Genomic DNA, 14743 nt, shown 5'->3' on the forward strand with positions numbered 1-14743 from the left:
GTAAGATTTCACGACTATTTTCCAATTTTAAAGCAGATATTTTGTGATTTCAATGGAGGTGAACTCATGTCATTGTTCTTGTTTGCCAGCTACTCTTGTAGACTGTGGGGACCCCCAAATGGTAGTTTTGATTTTTATTATCTGATCAGGAGAGGTGTCACCCACATCTGTGAAATGAGAATCAATATAGTGTCACAAAACAAAGATCCAAAGTACAGATACAATGCCTAAAATTACTAAAACAAACAAACAAACAAAAAAAACGCAACTTCTTCTTGTAGAATGCCTTCACCAGTGGCTTTTATCTGTTTAATATCACAACATACCGAACCATGATTTAAATTTAGATGCGTTGAAGAACATGCTTATAGACTCAGCCCAAACAAGCATGTTTTGCCGTGCTTGAATCCGAGCTTTATCTTCGTTCTTTACCCAGGGCCAAAGCCTTAGTCACTCACTGCCGCTAGCTATTTTGTTGCTGCCGTTTGCTCATGCGGATCTTATTTATTGTCATTTAACGGAAACGAAAAACGCAGCTCAGAAAATACGCACCGAGAGTAATTTGTTCCCAGCAAGACCTTTTTAGCTACGGAGCAACATGAAAGCATCAAAGTGCCAGGAGAACTTCTCAGAACTAAACTTCCCTGATGCTAAAATAAGCTTTAATTGATTGAGAATTGCACCGAGCCTGACAATCTTGTACCATTTATTATTATTTTTCCTTTCAAGCTTCAGATTCATGTGATTTGAAGTGACTGGATTACAGTTCCCACACACCTTCCTGCCCACGCTGCAGGAAAAAAAAACCACCCACAAACCTCTTAGCTCCAGAGGAGCTGCTGGATACACCTGGAAGAAAACAAAAAAGCTGATTGAAAGCAAAGTTTAAATAAAGATGATGGCAATGTTCAGCAAAAACACCTTTTTTCTGGCTAAATGCCATGCTGTGCTTCCCTCGCCCCAGAGGAGAGCTCTCCTGGGGTGTCTCTCCCTGTCAAAGGCATTTCTTTAATGCCTGCTTGTAGAGCATTGAATCCCATCGGCCAGATGCTTTCATAACTCCTTGCATTGTGATTAGCAGTGGGTTGTGGATAAACTACTGCTCTGTCTTCCCTCTTTTAGGTTGCTAAAGAAAAAACACAACCAAGTGGATGTCATCTGGGTTATTTAAATCCATAACCTGTTGCAGGCTGTCTAGAAAAAGGTCAGCACCACAAGCAAAGGCTGCTGACAAACGTGCACAACTTTCTAGCCCGTGGAAAGGGATCTGCACTGACTGTCAGAGCTGGGGAGAAGGCACTGGAAGCAGGAGGAATAGAGCATGTGTTAATGGGGTCAGTTATGGGGATTCTTCTTGGCAGTAAGTTGTGGGGGATGCACACCTGGTCAGACATTAGTTAGTCATAGCTAGTGATAACTACAACAGTGTATTAGCTGAGCTCAGGGCGCACCTGGGTGTGCAAACAGGGAAGGAAGGTATGTATCACTGCCTTCAGCCTGGGGATGGTTTTGGTCTCGCTTCAGTGTAATGGAGCTCATGGGTAGCTGCAGCTTCCCTGGGGACTGTGCCGTGTTCAGGCAAGGATAACCTCTAGGCCCATATCCCTGCAAATCCTTACCAGAGTCGTAGCTCTGGATCATTCACTGCAGCCAAGATCCAACCTCTTTGGTCTGGGGTCTGGGTCTGCAGAGCAGTGCTGTCAGCCATTGCTTCCCAACCTCAGTTCCAGCTCGCTGCCAAGAGGAGCTCATAAATCCCTCCCTCGCCTCGTTTTCTGGACTGGAAATTACAAACTCTCATGGCAAGGACTGCCTCCACTAACGCCCAGCCACAGCACCTGACACAGTCCTGCTCCAGGATGGTCCCTAAGCATGACATAAGAATTCATTACAGGTCACAGCTCCAAAGGAAGGAATTTGGAAGGCTTGCCAGCTTTATTGACAGTCATGCCTGTAACCACATGCACGTAAGACCAGACACTGTGCAGAGCTAACAAGCTGGATCCACGCTGTCACAAAAGGGACAGAAGGATGTGCCTAGTCACAGTACTGCAGGAGTGGAGATTACTTTCTTGAGAGTTGGTTGTCCAGCTTTCCAATGAGCCAGAAGAGCAAAATAAAATAGATTTCAGGAAGTGTGGATATTTTTGAAGACCACAGAAGCCAGACATATATATATTTATGTATATTAAAAGCCAGACATATATTTATGTATAGTTATGTATATATATATATATATATTTGAATTTATGTCATGGACTGAAGTACGTAAGATTCAACATTGCTTCAAAAAATCACACCGTGTCTGAAAACATCCTGGCTTTGCCTGGACTAGTAGCTCAGGTAATCAGGTAGGCTATCCAAGATGATTCCTGTTGCATCCAGTGCGTGGTTAGTAATGTAATCCCTGCTGTGGAAGGGCATCACGAAAACTGGTATAAAAGTGGTCCAATGCCTGGACCACTTGGAAGTTCTTGGGATTGAAGTTGATGGTTAAATCAAGAGGTATATACTTTATTTCACTGAATGCAAAATCAATGCAGAACTAGGGTAAAAAGGCAAAGGTGTCTTTTATGTAGACTAAATCAGTTTCTGTAGTAGGTGTCTTCTACAACTTGGTTATAATTGTACAGCGTAAAATTTTTGAAGGACTTATTATGCAGGAGGACTTATTAATGCAAAATTATTTTTTGCATTTTCAAAAAAAAAAAATTGAAGGACTTATTTGGTGTATTATGCGGAGGAATCTTTACTTTTTTCTGTTTATCCCTGTTCTGATTAGTGCAATTTACTAAGATGGCAAAATGTATGCCAAAATCAGAGCCACAATATTTCAGTAGCATTCTTTCTGTCACGTTTAATTCTGTGAATTAAATCTAACTTTGTATGCCACATTTTATTTTATTTTATTTTATTTTATTTTATTTTATTTTATTTTATTTTATTTTATTTTATTTTATTTTATTAATATCTCAACATTTTTATTTTTGCTGTAAAATCATGCTCTTAGAATAGTGGAAGAAATATAAATTGGGTTTGTCGCCATTAGAGAATGTGTGATCCTTATTCTGACCATGGGAAACATTTGTTCATTGCTTAACAGCTAGAATATTTTCTGGAAGAAGTAATCTCAAAACGTTCAGCTGCCATTACACTTGTAACATGAGTGCCGCTGACTCCAGCAGTTTATAGGCTTTCACTGGAAAGTTTTATGCTTGGTTTTTATGAACTAAGTGGGAGTTATGACTTGTTTGGGATAGAGTAAGCGTCACCCACAGAAACCCCCCAGCCCCTGTATGGTTCTGGCAACACCTCAGTCCTGATGATTTGATGCTAAATCCAGGACTCCCATGTGGTGTTCCAAAACTGAGCTGATGCTTTTAACAGATGATTCCCGTAAAAGCAGTTTGATTCTGTTTCTTTTTTCCCTACAATGAAACTGAGCTTCCATCATTCTGAGTGATTTGTAGGGTTCTTGTGAGCATACGCAGGATCATAAAAATCAAGTGACACTGCCTGTATTTTCTGGAAATCTGGAAACGCCACTGGGAGAGCAAGGCTTCGCCTGGCATCGAGCTCTGCTTAATTTTGCACTTTGATACACTTTTTAGCAACCCCTGCTATGTAAGCAACCGTTAATAGTGAATGTGCAGAACAATAGCTGTGGTGTTGTAGAGCTTCCTGGTGTGTGGTGTAGTAGAGCTTGTCCTGGTGGTGTGGTGGTGTAGTAGAGCTTCCTACTAGCAAGAAGACCTCATTCCTTTTCCAACCAAGATATTGTCAGCAGTATAAAAAAGTTACTTTGTTCATGGGGGTGATTTCTCCGCCAGTACCCATGAGAGCCATAGTTGGAGGGAAACTGTATGATGATGTAATGGATATCCAGTGTACAGACCATATGTTATCCTCAGGACGTGTCCTCCAATCCAGGCAGCTCCACAGGTAGCTCTGGTGCCAGCATAGCCCTTGTCATCCCCTTGGGCCTTTGCCTAGCTCTGGAGGAAATAAACATTTGCAGCTTAGCTGTATCCTTCCAGCTTCCTTTGATATCACAGTTTAGACATACCAATTAATGGTGGTAACGGGGACTAAACATTGTGTTAAGCACTAGATTATGCTAATGAATTCATGTTTGATATCTGCAAAAGAATTAATATTGATAAGCATATGTTTATGAGTTTCATGTTCAGCAAAACCTTCCAGGCATATACCTATGTGCCAGTGCTTTGCAAAATCAGGGATCTGGCAGCTGACACAAGCATTGCAGAAACTGTAAGTAGACTAGATTTATTTATTTTTTATCTAGGGAAAAAAAAAGGTACTAGAGTGAGATGTGAAAAGTGTTCTAATAGAGTCTTATGCAGCTCCTAGTACTCTGCTGGGTGAAGTTCTCTACTGTGATAACTCTTCTTCATAACAGTCATGAAGAAGAGTGGGGAGTGCCTGAGCAGGCAGGAAGAGAAAAATTCCTCAAGGGGAATGTGAAGCATGTTTTGCTTTACTCCGAGCTGGTATGATCCTGTGGGTTTAATATACTCAGTTATGTGTACCGTGATTTAAACAACCAACAAGGCAGGTCCTGCTATCCTAGACATGCCCTTGCTTTCAGCTGAAGAGAGAGTGCATAATCAGTCAAACTCTGATTGAAATGACAGGTTCAGTGAAAGATACTTATGGAAATTCCCAGTCAGACCTGCCTATCAGCAGTGAATTCCTCTGTTTCATTTGCATTTCAGAATAAACTGCAGTTCAGAAATAAGGACTGCATATTGTCCTTTCAGCAGAGAAGTGTTTGTCACCTGTGTGGGAGAAGTAGAATCTGATGCCTACCAGGTTCTGTCCTTTTGCTACTGTAGCTTTCCTTGTGTGAAGCTCAATGGTTAGCCAGGATTTCTTTGTCTTTGCTTCAGTTTTAAGTTCTTAAAAAAAAAAAACAGTTCTGCTTCAAGTGGACAGAGCAAACAATGAGCTCCCAGTGGAAGGTATCAGTGTCTGGAGCATGTTCATGTTTGTGTTACAGCGCTCAGGGTCTTGCTGCTCAGGCTGGAGGAGTTTCTTGTGATGGATTATCTCTGGTATTTAGCAGGCAGCTCACATACAACAAACAAAGGCCGGCAGCGTTTAAGACAGATGTCTTACAGCAGCTTAATACGCAGAGATAGGGCTATGAGCAGATCCATTTTGCCACTTTCGTTTTTAGCCTCTGAAGTCCATGCTTCAACAAATTATATAGGAATACCCTTCTTGAGCTTGTCTGTATCATGCAGCTTATCTCTCTGTCATCATCTCATAGAGGTATTCTTCAGTAGCTGATACTCGCTAAATAATACCCCATTCCCTGGTGGTGGAAGAGATCTTATTTACTGTGGTGTTAATTACTGGCTCTGGCATGATGCTGAGTGCAGCGTGGTGTGATGTGCCCCCCCTGTATGTTACCTGTAGTGTCACTGCAGTTACAGCACACATGGCAGAGGCTGTGCCTGTGTGACTAGCAGATGTGCCACACGCAGCACCTGATGCCCAGTTGTGCCCAGAAAATCGGTGTTTGCAACATGACTTACTGTGAAACCCATTTCCCCAGGCCCCTCTCACGTTCCGGAGGGGCTCTTTTCCTGCCCATTGCTTGCTTAAGTGCAGAGTGTAAAAGTATTTAACAACAACAAAAAAATGTTCTCTTTGACTTGCTGCAAAAGTCTGGTGCTCTTGAGGAGGCCCTTAGCTGACAAGTCAAACTCTCAAGAGGTCCCTGGGGGCAGGTGCTGGCACCACTGCTCATTCAGCCATAGTGCACGCACAGTGTGGCTGGTTTCACTCCCAACAAATAGCGCAGGCAACCTTGAGTGTCCTTTGAAAATTTGTCAATAGACATCCTATTTCTTTCTGCTTGCACAGAGCTGCTCTGCTTCCAGTTCTGCAACGTAATTGTCATACTGGGCTGAAGGCAGCAAACAGATTTCTTCTACATGTGATGTCAGGAATGGTACCTGTGCGAGATTTGGCACAGAAAGCCCTCTCCATTTATATATCTCTATGCTTTGCTTATTGCCTTAGGGGTGCATCTGTCCTGCACATAAGCATCTATATCATACCACGTCTTCTGGCCAGCTCTGATACAGCAGAGAAGGATGAGAGAACGCAGCAAACTGAAGAGTGACTGACAGTACATGGTGATTTGGATCTGCTACTGCAGCTCAAGCTGATTTTTAGTCCAGGATGAGCAATAGCTGCCAGGCCCATGAGTTTGGTTCACTATCTTGAGAACAAATCACATTGATGGAGGGGAATAGAGTTTTTCACCAAAACCTAGGTGATATTAAAATCTGCAAAACTGGCATCGCACCCACAGAAGAGCAGAAGTAGCCAAATTCTGCTCTGTGGTACTTTGGCGTTATGTTAAAACAACTCCTGGAGCAATTGAGGCACGTTTCTCAGCAAGGATTTTCAAAGCTATCAATAAAAATCCAACAAATCAGAACATGAAGTACCTTTTCCTTCACATGCCCTTACTGGCCTCATTTCTCAGCTTCTTCATGCAAATCTGCCTGTATGGTGTCTGTTGGAGTCCCAGCCTGGGACATCTGTGGAGAAGGGGGTTATGTGATGTAAGGGGTACGGTTCCTGTACAGAAACGTTGTAGTATTATATGAGGTTACACAAAGTGGTTGTTTAAAGCAACATATTTGTCCCCGCATCTGGTGAGTTTGATGAGAGGGAATCAAATTGCTGCTGCTATTTAGTTTGCAGTCCCCCAGTATGCGTGTTATTCCCAGTACAATGTGTTATTCCCAGTACAGTGGAAGCCAGTGCATACACATTGGTTATTTTTCTATGCAGAATATTGTTTTTCTTCTGACCCCAAACCGTGTAAGGGTGGGAAAGTGTTTCCAAGGAAAGTATTGCACTGTCCTTGCCTCTTTCCTCCTCTTTTCCCTCTGCATCCATCCCTGGCCACTGGCAGGGACAGGGCGCTGGGCTGGTTAAGACCCGACCCAGGCTGACCACACTTGTTATATGTGCAGGTAATAGCAGGTAAAGCCTCTAGCAGGGCTCACAGTGCAGGTGTGGGAGCTTTGGAAGGGACTGAAGGGGGTATGGGAGGTGGGATCCCTGCACCTTCTCCACAAAGTCAAGGGAGTGTGAAGGGCTCAACCTTCCCTGGGGGTTCGGCCTGCAGAAGGTCCTAGCTTAAATGCTTTTGTTACTGTCTTAGTTCCTGCTGAGAACTGGCCCTGGCTTCAGCAACTGGGCTGACCAGGTTGCACAAAGGTACCTTTGGTCCTTTGTCCCATGCAGCACCACGTGCAGCTGAGACAAAGTCCGGAAAGAGTCCCTGCTTGCTGCTCGCACAGCTGGGCTGCTGGCGCACCAGAACATTTTGCATGCGCTGATTTAGCTGCGGGAAAATTTCTTCCAGTAAAGATCTTCGTGTTGCCTTAGACAAGGGATTTTTTTCCCATGTTTTGTTGTCAGAATCCTTATCCCCATCTGTTACTGGGGCAAAACAAGCTCCTAGCCCTGACATCTCATTCATGGTTAAAGCTTGCATTGTAACTTACTTTAAGAAGCTGAAGGCTGGGGGCAGATTTTGTTCTCACTAAGGTTGGCAACAAAACTGCCTTTGATTTCCCTGGGAGCAGAATCGAGCCCCTCCTGACAAAGGGGAGATTTTAGAGGAGCTGTGATGGTCGTGGACAAGGTCTTGTTGCTTTGTCCTTTCAAAAGAGAACGGTTCCCGGTGGAGGAACAATCAGAATATTTGTCTCTTTAAATGAATGGCTCTCAGAGCCTGCACCGAGAGGCAGTCTCCCTCTCTGCGGCTGTGAGGCTACTCAGAGCCTCCAATAAATCAGCATGCAGGAGCTGAGAGCTCTGTCCTTGAAGAGATGCACAGTGACCTTGCTTACGCTTACTCTGGAGGAATAACCAGGGGAAACATAGGAGCCCAGAGAGCGAGCAGTGTCCAACCAAAGGCATCGCATTCTGCATGCAAATGCTCCGGTACCGAAGGCAGGGTACGGACAGCACGCTGCTTCTCAAAATGCTGCTTTCCTGCTAGCCTGACCAGATTGCTGCTGTTGTTTTTTTTTGCAGGAGACTGAATGAAATCCTCACGATCATTACATGCTTGTTCAATAATAGCACACCCCAGTCACGTCTCCTCGCAAGCACATTTCGTTGGAATCGCTGAGCAGAAGCAAAGAGGAGCTGACGACTATGTGTTTCCAACGCGGGTTGCCGGCACCCTGTGTTTGCCATTGGCTGCAGTCTTCTGGTTTATTTGCAGCTTCCCCCATCTGGAATATGAAAATGGGATTGAAGTAGATAATTGCTAGCAGCGGGTTTTAGAGAGAGGCTTAGAGGGAGCAGAATGCCTCTTGCACAGCACAGCCTGCCTGCGCTGGAAGAGCTCTGAGAGATGATTTTAGATGTTCCCCACGTCTGAATCTCCTGGAAACTTTACCGTGGAAGAGAGCCATTGCGCACAATCCTGGAGCTCACATCCAAAAGGGGCAAGGAAGGGGCAGCAGGGCCGAACAATGGGATACCTTGTCCTTGGATTGCTCAGAGAAAAGCCAGCAAACGCTCCCCTTGACTTCCCAGCAAAAAGGGCGTGAAGGGGACAATGAACTGAATTTTTCCCGGCGCAGCTGCAGTAGCCTTTCAGAAGGATGGGATACACTGACCCTTCGTCAAGCAGGGATTTGCTGGGAAACAGAACTTTGTTCTTCATATTCATCTGCGCCTTTGCCGTGGTCACCCTGCTGCAGCAGATCCTCTACGGGAGAAACTATCTCAAAAGGTAAGGGGGGGGTGGGCAGGAATGGGAAAAGTTGTCTGATGGGACTGGATGGAGGCAGAGATCGAGCCTCACCATTACACCAGATCAAACCTCTTCCCGGTGTTGCACTGACAATATTAATAGGTTGTCAGTCTGGGCGAGTGCATCTTTGTAATGTCTGTGATGTCTGATAGATTATTAGTAATGGGGAACAGTGGGCAGGTGGGCATAAATGACCTGTGTGTTTCTTGTGGTTTAATCCTCAACTATTATTAAAATCTAGGTCTTACTTTACTTAAGCTAGACTGACTTGTATCACCTGAGTATCTGCCCCAATCAGACCCTGCCATATAGGCTTTTCACCTTACGCAAATTCAAGCTGAAATGCCTTGAGGGGTTGAATTAAGGCAGCGTGGTCATTGGCTAAACTTTAGTGTCATTAGAAACAAACATGATTCAGTTCCAAAAATCAATAGTTGCAATCCTAGTATTCCAAATATCAGAGAGAGCACTTTATTTTTGCACTGCTGTGTTCTCATGAATTTACTGCTGAGACTGCTTTGTTGTAGAGCACATCAGCCTTTGATCTGCAAGTGGTCCTGCTCTTACTACAGCAAGCACCAGTGGGGATCGACGAGTATTTAACCTTGACCCACGCAGAGTTTGTTTTAATGAATTCTAGTTTGAAGAGTTGTGGCTTGTATGATTTTATTTAAAGCCTGTTTCTCTTACAGGCTTGGAGGTAAGTGGGTTTCAGTAGTGTAGGCAGCTGCTGTGGAATTTTTCAGTGGAATTCAGCTGAAATTCGCCAAAAGAGATCAATGGTTTGGTTCTTGCCAGGTTTGCAACTCATGTAGTTGTTTGCCTTGTGCCAAGAGCAAGCAAAATGCTGACAAATCAGCAAATGTTTCTCACTGAGGGGGGGATAGCAAGTATGATATTAATATGTATGGACAGGAGTGTTGTAGATTAGCCAGGAGCAATTTGTGTGCCCTGTGAAGCCTTGGCTGAGGGACTCTGGTTTTGGGTACCTCACTGCCAGAAAGATGTGGCTCAGTTGGAAGGAACCAAAGAAAAGCAGCAGGTGTAGAAAACATGGCAAATAATTGGGCTTGTTTGCCTTGGGGAAAATTGAGGGGAGACATGGTAACTGCCTTTGAAATACCCAGTTTCTGTGAAGACTAAGGTAATGAACACATCTCTCTGACGACTCATGAGATGACAAGAAGTGATGAACTTAAGTTGCAGCAGGAAGGATTTGTATTTAACCATGAGGGAAAGGTTTTAAAGATTTAAAGGATAAGGCTAGCTTAAAAAGTATAAAATATCCATCTTTGGGGTCTTCTGGGACCCATTAGGTAGACCATGGTAGAACTGAGCTGCCTTGTCGAGAGGATGACTAGATGGCCAACTGAGGTCTCGTCTTGCCTTCCTTTCTTAGTTTTTCCCGTTTGTCCTAGAGGCCTTGCAGCCTGTACTTACTTTCCTATGTGTAAATGAATGCAACAGGATAAGAGCACTGAAAAATAAATCCCAAGTATAGGTTGAAATGAAAAATAGCTGAGTAAAATTAAAATGGTGAGAAGATATAAACCCTTCCACTGAGAGATCTCAGTGGCCAGTCTCCAGCCTGCCTCATGCCTTGGGAGCCTCTCCTGTTGTCAGAGGCTAGCAGAAAATGGAAAAAAGAGTGATGTCCAGTTCCCAGATGTGCTAGGAAAAAGTTTGGTTTCCAGCGCTGCCATCCACGGGGCTCAAGCAGGGAGATGTCCATACATTTTGTCACTTTGACTGCAAAGCACTTTATTTTATTTCCGTTTGTAATGATTTGTCATTTTTACTTCTTTTTTATCACATGAAAAAGCCTCAAAGAGGGTTCCCCCTCACTCAGTGCAGGGAAAAAACGCTGATCCTCCTTTCTGCTGGGAAGTGGTAGCTCTTGTCCTTCAGGGAAAGAAAAATGCAGGATGTGGCAGCGTCATGCTGCCAGTTATTAACGATATAAAAGTCACTTACCTGCCAGCCTACATCGTGACCTTAATATCATCGTGAGGGCACTTCTTCGCTCTTTCTTTCCCCGAAGAACACTGCAGTGCCTGTTCCCAGGTTGGTTTTCTGCCGGCTGCTGTAAGCTTTGCTGTGTCTCTCCTTCCACAAACCTCCCGCGCCCAGTGCCCTGCTAGCTGACGCCGGCTGCAAGGCAAGGCTCCTTGCACGCGTTGTAGCATGCACCCTCAGGGACCATGGTGGAGCTGGTGGCTTTGGAGAGCCTCGTTGCAGAGGGGAAGTGGGATATTTATAGTTTCAGTGCCGCTTGCCAAGCTGGAGCTTGGGGACGCTGCCTAAACCTAAAGCCATTCACTCGCTAGGGTTCAACAGCAATAACAGGCCTCTGGGCCTCTTCCCAAGGCGGCGGGAAGGAATTCAGTAGTGTATTTAGAGAAACCTGAAAATTGCCCTGAAATAATATTCCAGTAAATGTACGGTGATTTTAAGCATAAACAGAGCGCAGGGCTGGCTTGTTTCTCTGCAAGAAGATTGGGGAAATGGCTCAAGGCCAGTGAGGCCTGAAGCAAACAGCTGAAACACCAGCTCGGGCACGCACAGGGGAATGCAGAGATGGGACTGGTCCCAGTAAGTGGTGTGGGCATCTTCCTGGAAGAGAGATGGAAAGAAGCAGGGAATCAGCTTGTTTTATTGGCATAAACCCCCCAAAGCTTCCTGTGGGGGTGCCGTGGAGGTTGGTGGTCCTGCAGCCACCTGTGGCCTGGCTGCGGGGACAGCAGGCCTGCAGGCAGGAGAGGAAGCTCCAGCAAAGAAACGCTGGTCAGAGGAATTTGAGAAGAGGTCCAACCTCTAGTCACGTCCCTTCCTTCCCTTTACTGAGCTATTAATGAGCTCCTGGTGTCACCGGGCAAAGGGGAGAACACAGAGATCAGATTTCTAGGTATTCACACATTTTTCACCCACCGTATAATGTTCTCCGCTCCTTTGCCTGCTGTTTTATAATGTGCTATTGGAAAGCTGAATCCTGCCCCTTTCCCCCCCCACACTTTTTCCTTTTGGCTTCTTTTCTTCTTTCCTATCCTTTAGCAGGATGAACATCAGTGCTCAGCAAGGCCAGTGTCTCATCCCCATTAGCAGCTAACTTCTTAACGAGAGACTTAAACTCCAGGCCGGAGAATGACTTCGGGAGCTCTGGTCTGCGTAGCTCCTGATCCCGAGTAAAAAGGATGATGAAATGAGATATAATTAAGGGACTTTAATACGGATCTCTGGGGTAATTATTTTTATTTTAGGATTAATATGATGATTAAAAATCCGCTGCATTGATCTGTTAAAGTAGGTTAAATGCCGTGGACTTCTGCTTCAATCCAGAGCTCCTCCTTGCTTTTGTATTGACTCATCTTTCCAGTGCGCAGCTTTCAGATGAATTTGCCTTTGAATCAGATGCTCAGCTGAGGGCTGGCCTTTTTTTTTTTTTCTTTTTTTTTTTTTTTTTTTGTGAGCTCTTGTTTGGGCAGCAGGGAATAATCCTGGATTACATCAGGAAACTGCCACTACTGTAAAAAATGTTGAAATGGTCCCTGTCCTCATCTTCCAACCTGTTGCGTGGAAGAAATCAATAGGACTGTTCTTACTTGCTTTGGCAAGGGAAAAATACCAGACTAATGCTTTGTTATATGCCTATCTTCTGCTGGCAGAGTTCACTAAATATTGTTTTTCTAACAGCCTGACTTCCTCCCAGAGTGAGAGTCAGCTGAAGAGGTGAATTTAAAAACACGTTTGAGCCAGGAAGAACACATTTTCAAAGCTATTGAAGACTTAAAAAAAGATTACCCTCGGGTCTGTCAGAGGGGGCACGTACAAAACCTCAGAGACTAACTCAGCAAGAAAGAGCAAACCTTCCTGTGCAGGCAGACTGCATTATTTGAGATCATCCCGAGACCACATATCCCAGGTTAATGCTCTTCTTGTTACAGGGTATTCCTGAGAGTGTTTCAAGTTCTTACGGAGAGTGGGGAGCTGGCATCCCCCATCTTGCCTAACTAACCTTGCAAGGACAGGGAGTTGAATCAGCTCCCTGGGAGGCTGGAGGTGGCAATGGGATGAAGCAGGGAGCTGTTAGATTAACTCAGTTGCCTCAAACACAGCCATTACTGCTGGTTGTCCCATTCCAGTTCTCATTGTTGCTGGTGGCTGCTTTACATGATGCTCCTGTCTCCCCACATCAGTTAAAATTAGAGAGCTCACAAGTACCTGGCATGTGAATTAAAGCTCTGCAAAAGTCTGCAGACACTTACAGCTCTATTGAAGGCTGCAACAGAGGCTTTTGTTGTGAAAAGTGTCCCAAAGCCAAAATCCTACCCTCAGCTACCTGAAGGTAGCTTTAAGTGTTTTTTAAAGTTTTTTTTCTGACTCATAATTTCCATCTGCTTTGAAAGAAAAGCAGCAAGTGGCTAAAGTTTTAGTACCAGAGCATGGAGGCATGTTACTTCTTCCAACAAACTCCCTGACAGATCTCCTTAATGCAGAAAACAGGGGTTGAAACCCTGCTCCCTGTAGACTTGCTTTATTTCTAGCACCTCTGCTGTTAAAATGGGAAAATGCAGAAGAGCTAGTCCCTGAATTGCCAGTCCGTGTCCATTCCCTGGATGACAGTAATTTAAGGTAATGCAAGTCAGTTATTCCAGTATTTTACATGTGCCAATTGCATTATCCTGAGTGTGACATTGTGTGGTGTGTCACACTGATCCTTCATGAGCTCAAGCCGTGGGTGCTGTGAGTCACTGCAGGGTGCCCTGCAGACATTTAGTCCTTGGTCCAGTTCCCCACGAGCCCACCCTGCAGAGCAGTCGTTGGTTTGTGTCGGGTTGGGATCATGTTGGGCTATAGGAGCTCTGCAGAGCTTCATGCCCTGCAGTGGTGGATCGTAGGCATCCCATTCACTGGCCAAGAGGTGACCATCGCTCTCACTGGTGAACAGAGGTGATTAAATCCTAGTTCTGATCCACAGGATACCCAGCAGCAGCTTGTGTCTGTCAGGGATCTAGGCCTGTTTTTGTCCATTCAAGCAGCTCTTTTTGAATATTTGGCTTAATATTTAGGCTGGCTCTGCTTTCTGTACTTTACACACATCTGTTGCCTCTGTATGACAAAGTCGTGGTTGAATTTTCCCAATGCCCAGCATTCAAAACCTGTGAATCAAACTCTTAATCCAAAGGGGTTTGAAACCCATGCCGTATCTTTCAAAAGCATCTCTGTTATAACCTGCCATCTGCTTGTTTTATCTCATTTTGAAAAAATTGGGTGCTTCATTCTACATGTGTGGGCAGGTTCAGCGCTCAGACTTCCCTGTGTTTGTAGAACAAAATTTCTACCAAACCCAAAACTTCTACTTGGAGTTGTGCTACACCTATGCCCCGCACAGCTCTGTCTGTGAGCGATCACGTCAGGGCCACTGCTCACCTCGGTGGCCACTGTTGAAGATGTCCTGGTAATTTGGTCTTTAATTTTTGAACTGATAGGAGTTTCTGATTGTTCTTACTCTTGCTGAATGCTGTTCAGACCAAATTGCCGTGCAAAGCTCTGTATTTTCATACTTTCACTGTGCTTCATTCCTACCCTTGATTGCTTTTTCATTTCGTTTCTTGTTTCTTAATTCAAGTGTACTCATTGCTCAGCAGTCCATGCCTCCCTCAGGCAAATTACAGTCTTAACCTCCCATTTCTTTGAGGTGTCCTTGCCCTCCCTTGCTTGCATCCATGTTGCGTTTTCATCAGCCCTGCAGATAGCCAGTGTCCTTCCGTGCCCCCTTATGCAGTTAGTTTTGTGCTTTAGCTCTTGTGATGGAAACCTTAAAAGCAGTGTCCATCGCTGTAGTTTCATGGCACATCCCATTAGAACAAACACAGCCAAGCTTTTCCCAGTCCCAGATGAAAATCTTGACCTTTCAACAGTGTC

The 14743-nt window shown here is 44.7% G+C and overlaps 1 protein-coding gene across 4 annotated transcripts in view; it reads left to right on the forward strand.

The window, feature by feature from the left end:
• ST8SIA5 (ST8 alpha-N-acetyl-neuraminide alpha-2,8-sialyltransferase 5) overlaps window positions 1–14743 on the forward strand; it is a 75302-nt gene that overhangs the window by 24495 nt on the left and 36064 nt on the right. For 3 of the 4 annotated variants that reach the window (XM_035310684.1, XM_035310687.1, XM_035310685.1), the window contains one exon: window positions 8092–8800. In XM_035310684.1, coding sequence (XP_035166575.1) covers window positions 8670–8800 — 131 coding nt within the window. In that variant the 5' untranslated portion in view covers window positions 8092–8669. Of the gene's footprint in view, window positions 1–7677; window positions 8013–8091; window positions 8801–14743 lie in introns of those variants that run through there. The other variant, XM_035310686.1, reaches the window with a different exon arrangement.

This window comes from Oxyura jamaicensis, chromosome Z (genome assembly GCF_011077185.1).
Source record: "Oxyura jamaicensis isolate SHBP4307 breed ruddy duck chromosome Z, BPBGC_Ojam_1.0, whole genome shotgun sequence".
Taxonomy (NCBI): domain Eukaryota; kingdom Metazoa; phylum Chordata; class Aves; order Anseriformes; family Anatidae; genus Oxyura; species Oxyura jamaicensis.